This window comes from Lonchura striata, chromosome 9 (genome assembly GCF_050655825.1).
Source record: "Lonchura striata isolate lonStrDom1 chromosome 9, ASM5065582v1, whole genome shotgun sequence".
In the NCBI taxonomy this organism is placed as follows: domain Eukaryota; kingdom Metazoa; phylum Chordata; class Aves; order Passeriformes; family Estrildidae; genus Lonchura; species Lonchura striata.
In genome coordinates this window covers 20,417,770-20,440,557 of record NC_140711.1, presented here as the reverse complement: position 1 = coordinate 20,440,557, position 22,788 = coordinate 20,417,770, and the positions used below count along the sequence as shown (strand labels likewise).

The 22,788-nt window shown below is 45.4% G+C and overlaps 2 protein-coding genes across 6 annotated transcripts in view; one reads left to right on the top strand and one right to left on the bottom strand.

Annotated features, from left to right (window-relative positions):
• Positions 1 to 22,674, top strand: part of OSTN (osteocrin) — an 81,566-nt gene extending 58,892 nt beyond the window's left edge. For both annotated transcript variants that reach the window (XM_085587797.1, XM_021536805.4), the window contains exon 5: positions 225 to 22,674. The gene's annotated coding sequence lies outside the window, so the exon portion shown is untranslated. The remainder of the gene's footprint in view (positions 1 to 224) is intronic.
• On the bottom strand, positions 4,596 to 13,724 carry UTS2B (urotensin 2B). Of its 4 annotated transcripts, XR_002465983.4 has the most exons (6): positions 13,568 to 13,724; positions 11,292 to 11,393; positions 8,397 to 8,434; positions 6,982 to 7,075; positions 5,150 to 5,230; positions 4,596 to 5,002 (listed from the first exon to the last, which is right to left on the bottom strand). XR_002465983.4 is itself a non-coding variant. In XM_085587798.1 (5 exons), the coding sequence occupies exons 1-5, from the start codon at positions 13,689 to 13,691 to the stop codon at positions 5,205 to 5,207; spliced, it is 414 nt and encodes a 137-aa protein (XP_085443924.1). In that variant the 5' UTR covers positions 13,692 to 13,724; the 3' UTR covers positions 4,596 to 5,204. The 4 variants fall into 4 exon arrangements, 3 of the variants coding, with proteins under 3 accessions (XP_085443924.1, XP_021392481.1, XP_021392482.1); XM_085587798.1 differs by having other exon boundaries at positions 4,596 to 5,230; positions 13,538 to 13,724; XM_021536806.4 differs by having other exon boundaries at positions 4,596 to 5,230.
• Positions 22,675 to 22,788: the final 114 nt, after the last annotated feature.

Here is a 22,788-nt window from a genome sequence, read left to right as displayed (position 1 = left end):
AGTCATGTCAGCAGGCTTGGGAGGAGCAGCTTATGGAATTTTGGCTTCTTATGACATGGAACACCCTAATTTCCCACGGAGTACCTCTCTACAAGCAAACAAGTATTCCAAATTTTAATCTCCTCCACTCTACCTTACAGTGTGTTTGCCCTAGCCTTGCGTTTCTGATATTGGAAAATGTAATGTTTACTGCTTTTTTATTTTTTTTTTTTTTTTTTCTACAGATGCTTCTATTCTGAATGAGTGATGCTGTACTGGAAACATTACAGAGCTTTGGAAGATGCATCACAGCATATCTTGTCTTTGCCTAATGATACAGCACTCAAGGAATTGTCCTCCTGCAAAATCTGTTTCAAGTTGCATTTTACAAACGTTGCATTTACAAATAATAACGTGTTCAGTTCATCAGGTCAGAATGCTCTCACAGCTGTGCACAGCGTCACTGGTAGGAGGGAACAGAGAATATGTATATATTTTTATGGCATGGCATGTATCTGTTAAACTTGCAGAATTTTTTTATCCTAGGCAGGACTGAGATTTTTTGGATTGAAAATAAAACTTCCAGAGATGCCAACAGCAGTCCATGAAAAGCAGAGAGTTTGCTTTGCACATTTCTTTCTAGAGGGGATCTGATCAGTAGATGAAGGGAGGATGTAACAGTTAAGGGACAAAGCTAGAATGCATCTGAACAGCTGTTTGGGAGGAGCTGTTTTCTGCCTTCACTAGGAGTTGGTCTGAATAAGAGCAGCGACAAGACCTTAGTATTTGTCCTGATGTTTTGAGTAGTCTTATCTCTGCACTATATTTAGGCATGTTTTCATCATATGGCAGATCCTGAAATGAGGTGAGACTTTTAGTTGATGAATACATTTCACTCCTCCCTATGCATAACATAGGATAGTGTCCAAATATGAAGTCACCCACTTCCAAGGCCATCTGCATCACATGCCTTATTTTAGCCTCTTGATGTGCACAGGGCATGGTCAGAATCCAGCTCTAAAAGTTCAAGTATTTCTCACTCTGGTAAAATGTAAACATGTCCTCTCCACTTCATTTCAGAGTAAAACAGGTTATCTTAAATCCTCTTTCATCCTTTTCACTTCTTTCCAGATTATAAAATGCAGCTGAGAAGAGCTCTCTGCTGACATCTCAATGCTCAGATTCCTAGCTGATGTTTTCTAACCCTCACATTCTCTCTCCTTCTTGGACTTTGGTCCATATCAGCAAAATTCTTCAGATTGCTATTCTGGGATATAAATCATCCTTAGCATTGCAAAAGAAGATCCATTGAGAAAGGGATTATGCAGGATTAAGGAATAATAAAGTTATTCTTGCCAAACATCCTTTATTAGACCGGAAGCAATGCTGGGGATGGAATTCAGTGTTAATTTCCTAATTTTGTATGAGACACAAAGCACCTGGCCACCAGCTAGCCAAAAAAAGAAAAAAAAGTATTTGGGAAATCAATGAGACTTAAAAGCTGTTGTGAGGGTTGGGACTTTGGGACAATTGCAGTGGTTCAGACATGGTGAGAGATGAGGCTCCCACTCAGAAGGGCAGGTAACATCTAATTCATGTGTTCAGACATAACAGGGGCCTTTTCCATTTTTTCTCCTTGCCTCCAGCCCTGTCCAGAGACCAAGATTGGCCCAGGCATAGAAAACCTGCAAGTAACTTAACTTTTATTGATATTTCTAATGTAGGCTGATGCTGCTGAGAGCAGCAGCACAAACCAGCGACTCACATCAAGAGGTGTCCCTATCTTTGCCATCTACCAGAGCACTGTAGCTGAGTTAGGACATCATCCTCCCTTTGGTGGGTAAGCTGTCTATGCTTGTGTGTGAGGTGAAGCACTGCAGATGCTTTCCAGACAAAGCTCTCAAAAGTCAGAGAAAAAAAGAAGGCCTGTAAGTCCATATATGATGCTCTTGGGTTTTTGGTTCCTGCTGTTCTCCTGGTCACACTGCTAATTTTCTGCCTTTAAGTTTCCAGGTGAAGGGTCTGGGCTCGGTGGGTGCATGCAGACTGACTGACTCAAGAGTTTCAGTCCATGCCAGAAGCAAGCCTGCAAATGCAGTCCCAGGCAGTCCTCTGCAGTGCATTGCCACCATCCATCCTGAGCCTGCCTTGAAGTTTAAGGAACTTTATCTTCTTGCACTGAGTTCATCCAGACAGGCTGCAGATAATCTGCTTGCAGGGCAGCCATATGTATGGGACATGGACAAATTATGGAAGTGGTGACCTGACCACTCAAACATTGCCAGTCAAAAGAGCCATGGACAGAATCAGTGCCTGACATATTTTTGGAGACTGAGACCAGAGAAATCTAGTGCAAACACAGCAGCTTTGCAAAGACACTGCTGGATCATAGAAGTATTTAATAATTGGCAGGTGTTAGCTGGGGCTTCCAAAATGCTGAAAGTTGTGTGCAGAAGTTGTGTTCCTTCATCTGAAAGGAAATGTGAAAGCAAAGCAGGACAGAGGGGTCTCTGGTGGTGTTGGTAGAACTGGGAGCGGGAAGCTTCAGTCCTGCTCCCCCCTCACTGTGTGGATTACCTGGGAGAAAACAACAGATTTCTGTTCTTTTGCCTTGTCCATCACTGAGAGCACGGAGACTTCCCATGGCTCAAGAAGCACTCTTTAAAATCTGTACATTGGCAAGTGCTGTTTCAAATACAATGATGACTGAAAGGCCAAACACCACAATTTGGTTTTGTAGACAATGTTGGATGGCTCCAGCCATAGTGCTGGAGTGATCTCCAGAGTGGAGATCAGCAAATGTGAAATGAGGATAAACTGCAGCGTACGTTGCACACTGGACTTGTCCTGTGCTGCCTGTATTTGCAAATCCATTCAGATGTCTGTGAGGATTTTCCCCTAATAAATCCACATGATCTACTACAATGTCTCAGGGAAATCCCTTTAATTATTGCCTGTGGGTCATTAACTTTAACAAGAGTGACTGCCCAAGCATAGGTAGGATGTGAGCAGCCACTCTGTGGAGGAGAAAGGTTTCTGTTCTGTGTGTTTAGGAGAAAGGACAGGGCCCCCACACTTCCATGTGGAGGGTAAGCCTGGGGGGAACAATATCACCTCTGCTTCTAATTAGTTAATAAATTGCATTCAATACATGCTGATGTCTGCAACTCAAGCAGCTAATGCAGCAGTATAGAGTGCCTGTCAGGAAATGGGATAGTCTGGGTACCACAAGCACTTAAATAACCACACTGATAGGATGTAGCAGGAAATCACTACTAAGCAGCATGATGCATTGCACTCCGGGGAATTCCTGTCTCGGGTCAGAGCAAGCTGTTAAATATCTGCAGATGCAGTACTTGTTTGCCTGACATGCTGACGAGCTGCCACACTGGCTCAGGAAGGCATGGCTACAGCAAGCAGGGCAGATGGAGCCTGCTGCTCTGGCCTTTCCTTACACTGGGGTTTCCTGCAAGCTGAAATCACCTGAGCTCAACACCTCCTTGGGGCACCCAGTGAAACTCTTGGAACACACCTCCCTTTCAGCCGGGGCACCAAACTTTTAAAGAAAGAGAGAGACTATTCTTGTCCATAGGTTATAATTTTCTCCTGGATTTGGTGCCAACGTGAGGGTATGTGGAAGTGTGTTCCCACATACCTTTTTCACTCATACAAAAGCAGCAAAACAACAAAGAACAAATGGGAAATGGGTTCTGAATCACCACCAAAGAAATAACAAACAACTAATGGTAACAGGAAACTGTATTTTGCATGCCATTAGTCTTCACTGATATAATCAAGCAAGCTGGCCTTATTCCCTAGATGCTGGCTTTGGCCTGCAACAGGATGAATAGGTCTCCTGTTAATGAAGTGCATGCAAGGTACTGCTGTGGTAAGCCTGTGCTCCTTGCCAGAGCCCAAGGCAGTGAGCTTAGGATGGTAATTACAGCTTTGGCACAGGTAACGTTTGGAAGAATATGTAATATGCAAACTGCAGTTAAATCACATGGCTCAACAGAGCTGGAGAGGCAGTTTAATGCTAGTCAAAATCATTCCACATATTCACAGTGGCTACCAGATCCTGCTCTCATTTAGACTGTTGTAAACCTTAAAGTTGATATTGGGATTTATTTTGAATTTACATTTTCGGGAATCAGGTCCTTTGCTTTTGCAAATAAATGTGGGTAATGTGACTTGAGATGAATATATGTAGGAATCACTAATGGATTGTGATCTTTTCCTTTTGGACAGGGCCAGATATAATTCTGCAGCAGAGAAGGCCAGCTAGCACCTGCATTTACCAGCCAGATGAACCAAAAATCTCTGCTCAAAACATCTCCTTGGGGTGAGTAGGTAGAGACCATTGGGTCAGGTCCAATCCAATGAGGACAATATCCCATAAATATCTCTAAAAAAGACCCAGCTCTCATTCCTAATCCTGGCCAAAAGGAAGGGTCTATTTCTCAGGCACATTAAAACCCTAGGTGTTTAATGGGAGCCTTTCTTCCATTGTGAACTCCACATGAACCATTAAGGTAACAGGAGCCAGCATCAAGGGAAATGTGCTGCACTTCGGGTCACTGCAGGGGCTGCGAAAGCAAACACTGAGACATGCATGCTTCTGTGCAACAGAAAATCTTTATTGGAATGGTATCCAAAGGATCCAGGGCTGACTGCCTGCCCTCCCCTGTGCACACTGTGGGGCACGGCGAGGAGCAGCTCTGGCTCAGCAATCCAGCCCTGAGCCCCCCACATCACACCCAGCCTGCCTTCTTGTCCCAGCAGCAGCCACCAGGGCAGCAGAGACCTGCTCAGGAGGTGACAGGAGACGCAGACACCTCTGAGAGCATCGTCTGCAGGGGTGGGCAGAGCCCCAGGCCTGGGGAAGCTGAGTTAGTGCTCAGTGCCTCAGGGCACCTGGTGAGAAGGGGGAGAGTGTACAGTGGCAGCAGCCTGAATGGCACACACAGGACAGCACAGAAAGTTGGGAAGCATCTTCTGAGTAGAAGATCGTGGCAGGTTAAACCTGGAAGAAAGGAACAGTAGAGAGTGGCAGTGGGCTGCCAGCTCCTGTCACGGCCCCGTTCGACTTGGCTGTGGTGCACTCATGGAGGGTGGCTTCCAGATTAGCAGCACGATGAGGGAACAGAACAAACTCTTAACATGTTAATACCCAGCAAGGCAGTTTGGGGAAGGGCTCATCTTCATCCTCCAGTCCTGACAAGCCTTCAGATGCAGTATTTCCAAAAGCAGGCTGTGAAGGGATACAAGAGAAAGATGTTAGCATACAAGGGACTTATTCCAGCTTCCCACTCTAGCCCTGGAGAAGGTTTCAAAAGACCCATGTCTTGAGAGAGCTGGAGCATGCAGCCAGAATTCTGCTTTCAGGACATATCTCAATAACCAGCTTTGAGTGTATATAACACTTTTAGAAGGTGTTTCCTTTCGCTGCTCATAGTGTAAACATGGGGTCTAAAAGTTGTCTCCAGGTTGCTTGATTTAAAAGGCTTCCTTTTCTTCTACTTCAGCAATGTCAGGAACTAGCTTTTTCTTTCCTGCCTACTGGTCAGCAGTTTTGCTGTTTCAGAGTTGTGTGCAGGGGTTTGCACCTGTGGCTGACTGGAAGAGCAGGATTTGGAGAGATTAGACTTGGAGAGATTAGATCTGGTTCTTACTTCTTTTAAACCCAGCCATTACCACCCTGGTATCAATCATCTTACAAAAAAACATGTATTTCTGTAGAATCTTCTAAGAAGACTAAATTAGGGAAGGATGTATATTTTGGTTTTGGAAAAAGTAACTGTTTCACAACCAGCATGAATCCCATGTGAGTTTCCTGTTATCAATTATGAGAAGAAATTTATACCTGGTTTTTGAAAGCAGGATCTTGGATGAAAACTCCTACTGAATCAGCAGTGCTCATGCTGAGACACGAGCTCCTCCCAGACTGGAAGGACTTCAGATGAAGACAAAGATTCCCTGCTTTCATATCTGTCAGAATCTGATTTAAACCTGGCAACGGGAAGTAGCTTTATCTACATTAAACCTTCCAGACTGGTAGGGGCATGAATTACATTAGCCAAATTAATGACAGCCTCCAGGGGTGCTTACAAATTGCATATTGCCTAGGGATCACCCAAGCATCTAAGCAAGCCTTGCACAAAGGGATTTTCTGGCACAAAGGGATTTTCTCTTGGCTCTCTGGCAGTTGTCAGCTTCCACGTGCACAGAGCATGTGGGCTAGGGGCAGAACCAGCTCTTTTGGTTTTAGGCCAGATCTGTCATCAGTGACTTCTGGTTCACAGCTGCTACAGCTTTGTGGAGGAATCCATTGAAAGGCAGCATGAGCAGCATTGTCCATGTGCTTGTCAGGGGCAGCTTCACAGGAGCACTCGTGCAAAATGCTCCTGAGCCACTGGATACAGACTGGACAAACAAAGCTAGGAGACCAACTGAGGGACATAGCAGATCTTAGTTCCCTGCATTCTTGGTTGATTTCCACATCCTTTTTAGCTGTTTTTCAGCAGCAGACAAGTGCTCCTTTTTTCTCTGTGGGGAGGCTCTGACCTTGGCAGAGGGGAATGCCTGCAGTCCACATGCCTCATTATGCCTCCAGCAGTTGCTTTGAGGCCAGAGCAAAGGAGGGGTGCACTGTGGGGACGTGTTCATACAGAACTCCCCCCCTCCAGGGCAGGCACTCGTGGCTCATACAACCCCACACTCCTCTGTGAAAAGCAGGATGTGACACTGGCTGCCTCCGTGAGGCCCTGGTGGGCAGACCTGGTGTATCTGCCTCCACAGCAGACAGGGCTGGGGGACACAATCCTGCTCAGCAGCTGCTGAACCAGCCAGCCCTAAGAGAGGCCCAGGACTGCTTGAAAACCTGCCAACCAGCTGCTTTTCAGCATATTTGGGGCATGTTTACTGTGACTGTCTTTGTTCACAAAGGAAGCCCTGGAAATGAGGGTGGATGGGATGGCTTTGAGGCTCAAACTCAAAACCTACCGCGTTTTTTGGGCTGGGATGCTGAGAGACTTTCCAAGGCATAGGCCACCTCTGACCCATCCTCAGCTGAGAGCTGATCCTTCAACTTCTCCAGCTGTTTAAACAGAAACACAGGAGTAAACAAGGGCCCCATCGTGAGGAGCTCCACAGAGTGCTGGGACATGCAGGGCAGAGGAGCTACATGTAGATTGGCTGGCAGCCTCACTGGAAGCATAGAGTGTTCCCTGGAGCAGCACCATTCCCAGAGGATCTGCCCTTGGAGCACTCGTACCTCCTCATGCCCTCCTTCATTAAGCTGCTTGTTTGGTGGCAGTGGTGTGGGCACTCCATGCTCTTTCCCTCCACCCTGGGTGTAAGTCCCTGTGGGAGGGAGGCTGTGTAGAAGGATACTGCAGCACTAAGAATCAGCACAGTGCTGGGACAAGAAGTCTCCAGGCATCCTGAAACTGCAGCAGAGGGCATTGCTTCTCCAGTGCCCTGGGCTGTCCCTCCTCTCACTCCCTCACAGTTCTTGCTACCTTCCCTTGGTTATAATGTAGGCAGTCTGTTGCATTTCTTCATCTTTAGCTACTCTCTTCTTGTGGACTGGGAACATCGACAGCCACCATCCTGACTTTTGCTTTGGCAGAGCTGTTCTCAAAAAGTCAGAGCTTATGTCCCTCAGCACTGGAGTGAGAGCCTACTGGAGGACCTGGCAGCCTCCTGTCTGGCATCCTGCTCTGGGATTTTTCAGTCTGAAATGAAAGTGCCATGTGGTACTTAGCAGGACCTCCAGTACCCATGCAAACAGCTGGAACGTCTGGACCTGGCCTGAGAAGGGAAAAAAAGCACTTCCAATGTTTGTAGAGCTTGGGGCACAATGGGAGCCATGCCAAGGTTACTGCAGACCTTTCCCTGTTCCTGGGCAGTGGTTGTGGGACAGGGACTCTATTTGTATATGTGTGCTCTGATCAGCTCAGCAGGGCTCTGACCTGGAGAAGGGCCACTCTTACAAGGAGAGTCCAGAAAAAATTCTGGTTTAGGCAGGCAGTGACTTTCCATCCAACCTGTTAACTGATGCAGCCAGCTCGTACAAGGCAGCATGATCTCCTTTTCTCCTATGGACATTTCCTTTGGTGCTTAATTCTTTCCTGGCTTGGCCTTCACTGGCCTTTCACTGGTGTCAGAGGCAGGATCTGCTCAACTTTTATTGCACCAGTCTATAGCCCTGTTCTCTTTTTACTTTTCCAGCTTGTGCAGCTGTTTAGCCAGGTTCTGCTTTCCCCTTTTCTCAGTCCATGCTTACATTATACCAGCAGGCAGAAGGGTAAGAGGATGCAAAGATGGAAGGATAGAGTTTAAAGACAGCTTACACAATTGTTTAACTACCCATGCAAGAACATGCATCTATGTGTCTGTGCATTTGCTTCTCTCACCTCTTCAAGCTCTTCAAATTTCTTTGCCAGCTCCCAGTCTGCAAGAGGGGAAGAGTAACATCAGTATCTGCATTGCTTCTTGAAGCTCAAATTAAAAAACATTTCTTCATTTGCCCTCTCCAGAGGTCAACAAGCAAAAATCTAGTTATCATTTAACTCCTGTTAGTGATCTTCAAATGAATGCCAGCAGAAACAGAGAGAAAAGCAGGTTTTCTCTGCTGAATCCTATGGGACCTTATCCTAATTCTCCATTATGAGGGAGGCTTCTTTACTGTTCACCAGGCCATAGGGGAATTGGCCCAATAAAGTCACTTACTGTGTGATACCAATTCAGGTGAAACTCTGCTGCTTTTTAATTTTTATCCTGCTAACTGCAAATCTCTAACGCTGTCTTTTTTTGTCACTGGCTTTTACATGAAATCCCACTGCTTCCTTTAAGACTTGTTTATCCTCACATCACCCATGCAGGCAGAAGTCAGAAGATGCAAATTTAACCTAGCATAATTTACTGATTTATAAATCAGCAAAGACCCAGGCTGGCAGAGTGGAGCAACAGGAAAAGTCACGTAGCAGATTCCACACTTCTAAACCTTAGGGAAGCATGAGGGCACCTGGGGCTCAGCCCCACTGGTCACACTTAGAGCTCTCAAGACTAGCCAGTATTGTACTGCTAGCAAAAACTATGCAGGTGGATGAATGAACTGTCCATGCAGAAAGAGGGGGGAGAGTTAGGTGCCTAAGAACAGGATTTGAAACATCCACCTGAACTGAGAAGAACATGGAATAGCAATAGGGAGAGCTGCAGGGGTGGCGAATTTCAGCCTCACTTCTCTTGAGGACTGAGGTACCTTGTTCCAGACCCAAACTGAGTTTTTTAATTTTTTAGTAAGACAGATGAGTTCAGTCAAAGCTGAGTGACTGGCTACAGTAGCTCTTCTGGGAGGGGACTGCAATGTGATCAGCTGGTTTTAAGTGCTAGTTTGGGAAAAAAATGCAGTAAAATAAGCAGAAGAGCCAGGAAAGAGATAAAGAATGTTTTTGCTGGGCCCACAAGCAAACCAAAAAAAAAGCCCTGGAGCTGCCTCTTTTCTCTGTTCCTATTGTGGCAGCAGGCATTGGTCTGGATCATCAGGGGGATTTAAGACATAATTCCTCTTGATTTCAGATTTCAGATAAGACTTCAGCACACAGCCACATTGCCAGACTTGGGCTGTATTTTTTTTTTTTTTTTTTGGAACGTTTCAAACTGAGCAGGAGAGTGCCAAGAAAGAGCTGAGTGCCTTCTTGGTTCCTTCCTCAAGAAAGGAACAGTTTTGTTGAAAAATCATGAATATTTTCTGATATTCATTCAACAGTAAAAGCAGCAGGTCTTAAGCAAATCCATTACATCAGGATTCAATTTGAGAGATGAGATGGGGATGGGGATGGAATCAGAAGGTGTGGGCTCTGTTCGTGGCAGTATCAGCAATGACCTCAGGCAGACTCCTCCTAAGTATATCTTTATATACCCATAAGGTAGAGACAGACAGACCCAGGCATATCTATAAGTCAAAAGTGTGACTTAAGAATTGTTATTATTAACATTTTTGCCTCTTTCAGAGTTTCAAGTGCCTGTTTTGGCTTGATTTTTTGCAAACTGTAAATTTGACCAATGACTGCTATGAATACAAAATAAACAGCAGTTGAAATTTGGAACAGATTATCTCAGACAGGGAGAAGGAATTAATTTATGGATGAAGCTTTGAGAAACTGCCTGCTGTAAATCCTCTGTCTGTGCTCTGCTCGGAGATTCATTATATTCGATTGTCTGGCATAAAATGCAGTCTTTCCTCTAGGAGTAATAAGTGAAATAATCCATAAACTTATCATAACAATGTTATTTCTTGAATGCATCCCCTTTGCAAGAAGAATGCCTTTGTTAGTACAAGGCTTGATTTATTTATGTTTATTTACTTGTCCCAAGCTTGTTTAACCACTGCCTTGCTGCATTAACAAGGCTCTGGGGAAGAGCACTGAGTGAGTTTGATAAATGGATTTTCATAACAATGTTTTTGCAGAGCCCCCTCTCAGCTGTTTTCACAGGGAAGGGCAGCTCCCTGCTCTGAGACCACCACATCCAGCCCAAAGCCTCCCCTGGCTGCAGTGGCCGTGGGAATAGCTGACCTCTGTCATCCATTTGGTGCTTGTGATCGCTGTGCTTCATGTCAGGGAAAGCACAAGTTTCTCTTCAGCAGGTCTGAGTTTAGCCACAGATGGGTGGCTTTTAAATTTGGTGTCTGTTCACAGAGCTCAGACAGGAAGAGCCTCCCCCTGGCCCATCTTTGGTGGCTGTGTGGGAAAAGCCAGTTGTCTCAACCTCCTCCAGCAGCAGCAGGGGCTTAGGCCCAGGAGCTCCCCCTGCCCTTGTCCCAAACTATACCTAACCCCAGTAAATCTCACTGGAAAATCTTGGTGAAATCCCCCTGCCCAAATGATAACAAGATGCTGCTGCCTCTCAAAGGCACACAGGGCTGTGTGGGGTGTGGGCAGAGAGGTGGCTCCCAAAGCTGATCCATGCTCCAGGCAGTGCACACAACATCTAAGGGACAGTAGGGCCACAGGGACTCAACAGAAAATTTTCTTGTTTTTACTTATGTACACACACGTGTTCCCAGCAAAGTCTTGAGTGTCTGAGGATCTAGGGCACATGGGTTTTGGCAGCTTTACTTTGCATTGCAAAAGCAGGTCCTGGAGCCCCATGATGGAGAGCATCTGACATTAATAGCATGTAGGCATCATACTGGGTGCTGCTTCCACTTTCTGAGCAGCTGGTATTTCTGAAGAACCAGAGTAGCAGGTTCCTTGCATTCATGCAAACACAGATTCAAGAAGCAGAGATCTCTCCCCTTCACTTACCAATACTTTCTGGCCTCCGCCACGCAAATTTCTTATTAAGAAGCAGAGTCAGCAATGTGTTCTCATGATTTGTGTCTTCTCTCTCTGGAAGCACTCGGTTCTCTGCAGCACATAAAACACATCTTTCTCAATCTCATCAAATTAAGAATCAATTAATCAATTGATGCAGTTAATCACTTAATCAAATTAAGAAGGATGAGACGTGGAAAGAAAATGTCTCCTGTCAGCACTCATCAGGGTGGAAGGAGCTCAGTGGAAAAGGAAGGTGTGTGAGCACAGGATAAAATGTCCAGGCAGTGAGGGCTGCGCAGTGGAAGGGTGTGGGGTGGGAAGCCCTCCCTGCCAGCCCTGGGCTGCTGGCCAGCTCCACTGCAGCCTCATCAGCACGACTGGCTGCAGAGAGCTGGAGCCAGCCCCTTGATTTACACAGTCCTGAGCTCTCCTGCAAGGCGGGTGGAGTGGGCACCTCTGCAAAGCCAGGCAGGCACCCACAACATCCTCTCTTCCCAAAACTGCAGGAGCTCCCCCACTCACTCCATGCACCTTCCCAGGGCTGGCAGAGGTGGGAAGCCCCTCCTCACTGGGCTGAGGTGTGGGTACCACCACGGAAAAGCCCTGCAGCCCCACAGCCCCTTTTTGAACTCGCTCAGCCTTGGGGCTGCTCTGATTGCCAGCGGTACTGGAGGATTCTTCCTGAACAGAGTTCAAGTGTGGAGGAACTTAAAGCAAGACCATGCAGAATTTTTCCAGGACAAACCTCCCCAAGCTGCTGTCCTAAAGCAATTTGAGGTTCTCTAAGAGGCCCCTTTAGGGCACTTTCTCAGTGGTTTTATTTAGTGGTTGTGGCTATGCCCTCAAATTAATGGTTGTGAAGGTCAAGGGTTCAGCAGAAACCAACAGACCCAGGGGATAGGACTGCTCAGTTCTCTGGAGGCTCTGAGACTCTCCCAACTCTGCTCAACAGATTTCCAGAGTCATCTGAGACTAGAATGTTGTCCTAATTTTTGAGAATGACAGAATAGGAGCTCGACTTTATAGGGACACTGAGCATTCAAAAAAATCTTTGGTCTGAACAGCCCTACCCCACACCCAGACCCTACAAAGCCCTAGAAGATGCCTACAGAATTCCATGGAAAATACTAAGAAATTATATAGAAAGGCTTTTTTTTCTCTTCTTCCAGGATCTTTAGGACTTCTCAGCGCAGTTTCATATGGTTATCAGCCCCTCTGAGGGGATGACTGCAATTATTCTTGGTACCCATGAAACAAAACATTGTATGAGACGAGCCTGAAGGATGCTCAAGAGCATGTGGGAATCAGCTCCATTAGCTAACATTACATAAATCTGCAGAAGCTGAGGGATGCTGGCCAAAGGGATGCTCCAAGTATTTGGCCAGACTCAACCCTGCCTCACACTGCGGCTGAAGCCGCTGGTCCCAATTGTGATCCCTGGAAATAAACCCAGAGGAGCCAGCAGACCAACCTGCAGTTAGTGTGGAGTGCCATAAACCTCATTCCTAAGTATGAAGGACAGTTATAATTTTAAAATAGCTACTTTAAGTTTTTTGGAGGATTTGCTACAGGGAAAAAAATCCCAATGCCATAAACACTCCAGTAAAAGCTAAACAGAAGCAGGATTTAGATAGAGTGGCCGGGGGAATGTTTTGGTTGTAATTACAAAAATAAATAGGTGATATTAGAGGAAAAATCATTTGAAAAGCAATGTTATTTTCAAGCCTATACTTAGCAGCTCTTTCTTTTTGTCCACTGCCAAGCCTCTTTAAAAAAGAGCACCAATGATTGACATTTCCCTGCAATATAAACTCAAGTTAAAATTAATTTAAATTATGGGAGAAGTACATATAAAAAGAAGTTCAGTGAAGAAAAAAAAGTTCAGCATCGCCATACTACTGACATTTATGAGCTGTCAAATCTTTTAAGGTAAATACTGGAATTGCTACTGTCTGATATTCTAATTTTTTTTTTTTTCATTTTCTTATGGGAGAGAAAGAACTACCCTTAGCAGATTTCACCAGATCTGATATTTTCACTGATTAGCAGAAGATGTCATACAGCCAGCTGCAGAGCAGAACAACAGCTTTGGCTCATGGTAGTATGAACAAGCCTCTCGCTAGCTCCCATGTTAACAGACAGTATAGCTCGAGGTTCATTTTGGTTTCTTCCCCAGAGAAGAGAGTGTTGCACTGGCCATGGCAAGCAGCAAAGCAAAAAAGATAACCACCTACCTGTGTCATGTAGCCAGTATTCCAGCTTACCTTGGAGTAAAAAAGGGTCTCCATGCGTTGACGGGACACACAGAGCCATGGTCAGGATGGTCAGCACTCCTAGACACAGCTGGGCAGACCACATCTTCTCCACGTTCCCAGAGCCCAAAAGCATCCTTTCTTCAGGCACCGTGGAGGACTTCAATGCAACCAGCGCCAGATGAGCTCACTTTTAAGAGGCAGTGGATGTGCCGTGATTGCAAATGGCCTTTGGAGGAGGGGAGAAAAATATCTCTTGAGATATAATTCAACCTGTCAATATGATTCACTCTGCTGGGAGTGGACAGAACAGCCCAGTAACATATGTCAGATGGAACCTGTTCAATATATCTCATATCAGACTGATCTAATGAATTCTGATGTTCCCACAGGCGTGGACTGTTCACGCACGTTGATATACATTCCATACATACGCACATTAAAAATACTTTTTCAGGGCTGTTGCTTTAACAGAGTTCAGGCATGAGGACTCCCACGTTAGCAAGGAAGATTTGTACAAGCTGCCATATTTTACCAATTTGGACAGAATCAGGTTAATGGGGTTTTGTAATTTATCATCTCACATCCTAGAGCCTATATTAATGAATGTGAAATATAATGAGTGCTGAAGTGGTGGGAAACAGAGGGGGAGAGCTCTTTTCATTTAACTGATTAGAGAATGTTGAGTGTGTCTTGCTCACTGTGACTTATGGCTTTGTCAACGGGAAAGGCATCACACCCTATTTTGGGATTATGTCTGAGTGGGGGAGTGCAGATTTGGCAGTAGGTATGGAATACATCAAGGATGGGCAAGAGTCTTCAGTTTTTTTCTTGGGGAAAAAAAAGAAGTGGAAGGTCAGATGCTGGTTCTGGGTACACATCCTTGTTTTACAATTTTAGAGCAAAGTACTAATACACACTACATATATTCCATGCCTTCTCAGGCCATGACTACATTTTGGTTTGACTTCCATTTCTTGCCTATCCATCACTATTGATCAGGGACCTGTTACTACTTTTCCACAACAACCTTACCAAGAAAAATATTGTAGTAGTAACAGTGCTAGGCTTTGTTCTTCACTTCTCTTCCTGCAGAACTGAATCATCTGTACTTGTTGTGGTTTAAACCCAGCCAGGAGCTAAGCACCACAGAGCTGCCAGCTCACTCCCCCCGTGGTGGGATGGGGGAGAGGATCAGGATAAACTCTGATTTGTACATACACTCCTAGTGACTCACTGTGTGTGCTGTTTTGACACCACATCATGCCAGATTACCCAAGATAGCTTCATCTGACGGTACCTGCTCTTCATCTCAACCAAAAGACAGTATCATTTCCATGTTTGGGCTTTTGGCTTTAAGAGCCCAGCTCCCCTTACAACTTGTTCTGTGTCTTGGATAGGTATTGAATGACAAGCATTTTAATAACTCTTGTAATATTTTATTATTTGATATAGTATTAACAAAAATGGAGGGGGAGAGGCTCAGATTTTTTTTTGCGGGATATGCCTATAAAAATGAATGTGATGCTTTCATTAATGAAGAGTTCTCTACTGAGAAAACATTCCAAAATTTTCCCTGGAGATACAATATGTACAAATTAACCAAACTCATGGTTTCCCTCAGACTTGTGAACTAGTGAGCAGCTATCTGAAGTGCTCACCTTCTTCACAAAGTTCTGTTTGGACTGAGGGACATATATGTCCTACTGGAACACTTTTCTAGCCACCTCCATCTCCCTAAGGCGCCAGCTGCAAACTGGTCAGAGGTGAGCAGCTCTCATGAAGCGGAGGCCATAACTTGATGAGAACCACCTTTGCACAGGAGTCCAGTCTCCTGGAAAATAACAGTTCTGACTCAAAACTATACCCCTAAGGGAAGGTCAAGTCTGTTTTAATTTAGTGCTAAAGGGCTAAATCTCAATCTGTCTTGAGATCTGCTGTGAAATAAACTTTGCCTGGATACAGAAAGTGAGTTTCTCCATCTCATCTAAGTTTAGGCAAAATCCACAGATCTCTGACTGTTTTTCCCTACCTTTCGATACAAGATCTCATGGGCTATTGGCAGGCTCTTTCAGGAAGTTGAGCTATTCCTGGGATTTCTTCTTTTGCTGCAGAGAATCTTCAATTCTGGATCACTGCAACTGTTCAGCCCCCAAAGCAACTCATGCAGAGAGTGTGCCAGAGCTTTCAAGTGATGGCTTTGGTGAAGGTGCAGAACTGCCATGCTACATTTACGTATGAGAAGGAAAATCCACTGTGAGGAGTGGATGCTTTCAGGGGATGGATTGGTGGAGAGAAACCTTGCAGTTGCTGCAACAAACTGGTGCAATTTTTTTTATTTTTTGAAGTTAGAGGATAATTGATTTGTACTATTTGGCTTCTCTAAGGTTCCCACCTGGAAAATTCCTTTGCTTTTACCCCATTAGTCCAGGTGCTGGAAATAATATTACATTTTATTGTTCTTATGTATTTTATTTTCCATAGGAAAACAGCTCAGTCTCCACAGTCTTTCATTCACTGATAATGCCTGATAACTGATAATGTCATTGATAATCATCCATTTGTGTCTGGAGTTCAAGGATAACGAGAACATGATGTGAGCTCCATCTCTACTTCCCATGATCCCAGTCTGTCCCTTCATGCAGAAGTTTCTCTTTCCACAAAGCTACTCAGACTTCAGGTAACCCAACATAACTAAACTAGAAATTTGACAAGGCTCAACAGCCCAGAGAGCAGGAATAGAGAAGACTTGGTTCAAGCAGTGCCACCAAATCCAGCTGCACCTGCTCTCAGTGTGAGAGAAATGAATAGGAGTGTCAGTGCCTGGAGGGTGTTAATGGTCCTGAGTGTCCTCAGGTGAGCCTCACCACCCTCTCTGCCCATCAGCTCATGAGACCCATTTAATCTCAGCCTGATCATCTGCTTTCAGGCCAGGGTTTGCCAGGAAACCATTCTGCTTCTCAGAGAACAAGGTAGCTCCAAAGTGTTGCCCTGGAGTGAGAGGCTGAAAGAATAAATCACAAATCTAAAGGTGTTGGATGTGGGATGAGGCAGCCTAGGGAGAAAACACAGAGCAGGGGCAGTCATGCCCCAGTTCTCACTTCTGTCTCTTAATCCTGAGCTGAAGCATCTCTTCCAGAATCAGCCTCCCTACTGACTTGGCTGAGGTTCCTGGTGAGGAGAGGAAGGCAATATGGAAACCTCTTCTGCTTTGAAATGTGCCATGATCTTCTGGTCTCAGAGACACTTTCAGTGATGCTTCTGAATGGTAAATATTGGTGCCTGTGTAGGACTAGTCTGACCTTCGTGCCAGGACAGTGTCCTGAAGAGGCATGATCTGGTATGACCTGGTTAAACCACCAGATTTACCCTGAGCTTGACCCCTCTCTCTTCTGACTTGCCTTCTCCAAGTTCATCCTGGGTGATGAATGTAGCTTGTGCATGTATTACTTTTAATAAAGACAGGACTGGGTAATTTCCTGCTAAAAATACTGGTAAGGGCACTTTTAAGATTGTAGAGGTCAAATCTATCTGCTAATGGTGCCAACTTTCACTGTCATCCTCCTTTCCCCTCTCTTCCTGCTCAGTTACCATCTGGTGTTTTGGTTTATTGATAAATGTTGCCCATTTTTTTTGGAAAACTGTCACTACAAGTCACCCAAGGGATGACTTGGGGCATACACAGAGCTGTAGTGTTTTGCTGAAACCTGTGCAGATAACCATAAACTTTGCCTTTTGTAGAGCCTGTCTTCTAACTTAGCTTTTCATTTGCACCCTGATCTAGAGAAACTCTGTGAGAGTTCTGCACATGCAAAAGGGTGTTTTGTTGAATGAACACCAATATTTTATGGCTGTAGACTTGCACATATAAAGCGACTTGAAATGAGGGTTCCAACTGAGGCTATAGGACATATTCATGCCTTACCACCCTGCAGCTTGGGAAGCAAAGCTGGCACAAGTGATAACACTGGAAATTTTTTTTATTTCTTTTTTAATCTAGAAGAGGAGGGGCAGGTGCAATCATATTAGATTTTTTTTTTTGGTTTTAGGTAGACTTATACATTTTTCTGAGTGGAATATAGCAAAGTCACTACAAGGCAAGAACTGCACTAACTTCAGCCCTCATCAAACTCCCTTTTACAACATCAGTTTGTTGAGGTTTCATCCAGGTAGTAGTGGCTGTGAATATCTGAGAATGACCAAGGTGCTTCATCACTAGCTGCCACATTTGTTATGCTTCTTATGTCTTGATTGCATGGGCTTGCAGGCAGCTCCCTGCAGTGCACTAAGTGAATAATATATTATTCTGGTGGGTTCTGATTTTCTGACATAAGAGTAAGGAATGACACATTTAGCTACTTTCTTCTTCTTTCATCTACTATGTAACACTTTTAATAATACTTTCCTCTAAGTGAAATTTTTGGAAGGCATATCTCACTTCAGCTTGCACATGTTTACTTTCCAACTTGACAGCCAAAAAAGCCCCTTGATCTGTTGTGGCATGGCTCATGATTTTCCTAGTGCTCCTGTTATGTTACATGTAAGCACAAGTTATGTTTCCTCTGCTCATTCTTTGCAATCACCCCATTCATTACCCCTGGTGAGCTTTATAATACCTTAATCCTTGCAGGCTTCTGCTCTCCTTGTTCTTCAGGGAGCCTGAATTCCCAAAGGCACCATTCAGCTACCTAAGGAAATTGCACACCTGCTTCTTGGCGCTCTTTGCCAATGCTGTAATGTTAGCTTCCTCTCATCCACCCCTTCTGGCACAGGACTTCAAACCTCTCTTGAAGTGTCTTAGCTTAGAAATGCAGGGAGGCTGATGTATGAAGTGTTATTTTTTCCCCCTGTCTGTTTTATCCCCTGCATCACTACATCTCCTGTCTCCCTCCCTGGGAGGCCCTGCAGCATCCTAGCACTGGGCTGGGCACAGGTTCTGTTTGAGCCCCCAAACCTTGATTTTTATTTATCAAAGGGGGGAAACAATGCACTCGCATCCTTCAGGCTTCCTGCAGATTGAATGGAGTCATGCACTGGGTTTTATAGTTTTATACAGGAATTTGACTTTGGAGAGAAAAACCAGAGTCCATGTCCCCAGAAGGAAGTTCCCTGGCATCAGTCATCTCTGACATACTAGTTTTGGATATGGGCTTGTGCAGTGCCTGATAGCATGAGAGACCCAGTTCCATTTTTCCCCATCCCTTTGCATTAACCATTAATGGATGCACAAGTTCCTGCCTGTAGGATTATTATCCTCTGTGTCTATTCAGACAGCAGCCCCATCAGCTGGAAGTGAGCTCCGCCATCATTAAAGAGACTTTAACAAAGGCTGTTCTGTTGAAAGTGAACATCTTGATGAGACTTAATTTATTTCACAGTTGTTGTTATCCTGTTGACCTAAAATGACAGCAGGAGACTTGGAGAGGTGCCCAGTTTATTTAAGAAGCAAGTACAAAACAGTCTTTCCCTGCCTGGAGAAAGATCTTAGCAGCATAAAGCAATCCTAGCTCCTAGTCCCAAAGCCCTGTCTAGCAGCTCCTGCCCATCAAAGCTCACTGTGACTTTTCTGATGGGCAGTCCAAATTGTGTTGCTTTTTTTTTTTTTTTCTGTTTTTAACTATCCCAGCCTATCCTTTGTGCATCCTCTCAAAAGTGTTTTCATTGCTGTGAAAGCTGGGAAAGTGTTGTGTGGTGTACCAGCATAAGAGTCTGGGTTTATTCCAGTGTTTAGGGGCAGATCAGATGCCTGGCTGCAGGTAGGCAAAGTGCCTGATGCTGGAGCTCCCTGGCATTTAATTTGTGTGGTGGCACAGTCCAGCTGCAGTGCCAGGTCTGACCCCTGCCCCAGCTGTGTGCTGCAGCACACCCCTCACCGATGTGCCTGGTATATGTGGTCTGCCATGGGGACAGGCAGCTGGAAAGCAGAGCCAGACTGGGCACACAGTGCAAGGACAAGGGTCCAGATTTGCAGGCTGCAGCCAGAAGTCCACCAAGACACAGAGAGAAAAATCACAGTGGGAGGTGGTGTGATCTTTAACCTTGGAGATTTTCAAACCTCACTTGGGGAAGGCACTGAGCAACCTCATCAGATTTTGAAACCAGTCATGCTTTGAGCAGGTGGTTGTGCTCTGCAAAATCTCTTCTAAATTAAATCACTCCATGAGAGAAGAGTTAAAGTCAGATTGAATTCTGCTTTTTTCATGGGAAACAATATAGATTTTTTTTCCTCCAACAGAAGGTCCTGTGAGAATAAGTACCTGCTTTTATAAAAGAGTGAAGGGTCATTGTCTTGTTATCTTCAATAAGAGGAAGTGGTTACTTTTCTCAGCTTTATTGGGATTCACCTACCCACTGCAACACATACTACTTGTCAAGGTAGCTGCTGTACAATTTGCACAGGAAAAGCTGATGACAGTCTCTCAGACAAACACCTTTCATGCTTTTTGCCTAGAAGCTGCATTTTGCAGACACAAGTGAGAGTTGGGAGGGTGATTTGAGATCAACCACACTGAGGAGCCCTTTGGGGGAGCCTAAGATGCAATGCTGCTGCAGTGCTAGTATTACATCAGCAACTCATCCCCTGGTTCCTGTTTAATTCCTTCTCATCCTCAGTCCTGCTGTGGTCATTTTTGGATCTTCTATAATCAAGTGATACATGCCATCTTCCAATCTCAGAGACTTCACCTGAATAATGTCTCAAAAATCAAGCTATAATGAGAGAAATCTGATGTCAAGAAGGCAAAGAAAATATTTGGTGTGTAATAGACTGCCTTAGGGAACAGGTTGACAGTGTTGACAGGGTTTTGCCTGTGTTACCCTTCCCAGGAGTCTGCTCCAGCCTTTCTGTGCTCTGACAGCTGGAGATGTTCCCTGCATTTCCACATTTCCAGCAGCAAGAACAAAATGTCATTTATTTTGTGTTCCCATAGTTTCCTTAGGTTCTAGCAGAGCTCACCATCCACTGGCTATCATTGAGCTTCAGCAGACCTTGCAAGATAAAAAAAATATAGCTACGGGAAGGTATTAGGAGCCCATAATTTGTGTATTAGAAACCTGAAATCAGGAACTGTTCTGCTGTGACTTTGAGCACTGGGTACCAGATCTTATTTTAGTGAAGTTAAACACATGCAGGAAGACAGTTTACTCATAACAGCAGCCAAATCCACATCATCCCAACATGGAATCTCTTGAATGCAGTGCAGATTTATGACTATTTATGTTGCTGTTTTGGCCCTAGACAGACAACATGGTATAAATTCATTACTGAAGACTAGAGCAAAGAGCTGTGTGTGTGGAGTAAAGTGTATGACCATTGGGATGGACAGCTTTAAAGTTTTGTTCATAAATATAGGGCCATAAAGTGGCTCTGTTGCATTAAAGCTCCTGTGTAATGCTCCAGGATTTCAGCTTTTGCTGCTCTGACTTGAATACTTTATAACGAGAGAAGGACAGGAGAAAACCATACTTTTGCTTGGAAAGGTGTGACCTATGTCAGATCAGTACATTCATTGCCACTTCTCCTGTATAGTCCTGGTTGCTTGGCCTCTTTTTTGTCCTTGCCTTTGTCCAATAAAAAAAACTTATTAAGTGATCAAAAAGCTTGATTATGAAAAAGGTGAAGGATGTCCAGAGGAATATCTGAGTTCAGAAAAACTCTAATTTAGGAGAAACTAGAAATGGATTTTAGACCTGTCATTAGCCCAGAGCTGGCTGAAACCATGGGGATTATTTGCAAGAAGTCCAGTTGTACTGCTTGTGTAGATGGCAGGGGGATTAGAAGGAGGAGCTGTGCAGAGCTGGGACTGTGACAGGAGATCATCTATGTGAGCTGCCCCTTGGAGGGGCTAGACCCTGTGACTAATCCCCATCTGTGTGATCATATGGACAACCTGTGGAGTGGGGCTCAGCTGTGCACTGCTCACCTCTCTGTAAGTGGGTGCTACATCCCTCCAGGCAGGAGGCTCATCAGCTCTGAGTGTGCCAGCACACATGAGAGGTGTACTAGGTGTGTGCAATGTGGGAAGAGATCACAAATACACCCAACTCCATGGTTTTTTCTGTGCAGGAGGCTAAGAAGTTGAAGGGAAGGTGAAGGCAGTCAGATTGAATTCACTCTATGCATACCCACATTGGGGTTGGTGAAGTATTGTTTGAAAGGGGCAGAATTTGGGACAGACAGCTCCTGAGTTTCAGGAAACAGGATTAGAACATTCAGAAGCAGCACAGGGCAAACCTTCTGGAAATAAAATTTTTTGGTCATTTTCTTCAATGTTTTTGGTTTTTAATAAAATGGAGATATTATTCCCTTTTATGTTTTTTTCTGACATCCTCCTGTCTCCCTCTCAGCTCGCATGCCAATCACCCACAGGGCAGAGCTTCCCAGAGCCTGTTGGAGAGGGGGAGCAGCAAATGGGCTCGGTATCCCCCTGCTCACCAGCAGCACAAGAGCCATGGGTCATTGGAACAGATGCTGGGAGAAACTAATTTCAAATGTGGCAATATTCTCCTCAGCATCACGCATTTTTATCAAACATGACAGCTGACATGACTGACTGGTTGTGCTGAGCACAGCCCAGAGAAGCTCAGACATCTCTAAACCCCAAATCCTCTTCCTCTTATCTTCTCCCCGTTGCCCACGGAACATCATCTCGTTCTGTTTCTTTGCTGCCGAAAACCAGGGTGGGCAGCAGCTCTAGGTCCTCCCGTGTCCGCCGGGAGCTGGCACCAGCCCGTGTGCGGCAGAGCAGCGCCGAGAGCCGTGCCGGGCTCCCAGGCCTCTCACGGCGCTGCCGGTCGGGAACCTCTCCCTCTCCTCGAGGTGCCCGTCCCAGCACCAGCACCGCCCCGCCCTCAGGGACACGGTGCGGGGCCGTGACACCGCCGGGCGGTGGCTCCGAGCCTCCCCGGGACACGTCTGCGTCCCGCAGGCCGGCGGAACAGCGCGGGCACGGCGGTGCGATGCCTTGGGCATGAAGGGGCAGAGGCAGCCGGACGCGGCACGGGAGAGCGCCGGGGCACTGGAGCTGTCCGAGCAGTCGTAGCCTCCAAGCGGCCAACACCCATCCCCGCCAAACAATAAAACAACAACAATAATAATAATAAAAAATTTAAAACCCCAAGTGTATAAATAACTGCCCTCGGAAGCTACCCGTCCCGCTGAGCCGCCGCCCGAGCCCCGCCGGCCAAGGGGAGGGGGAAGCAGCCCGGGACGCCCCCGCCGCCTCCCCGGAAGA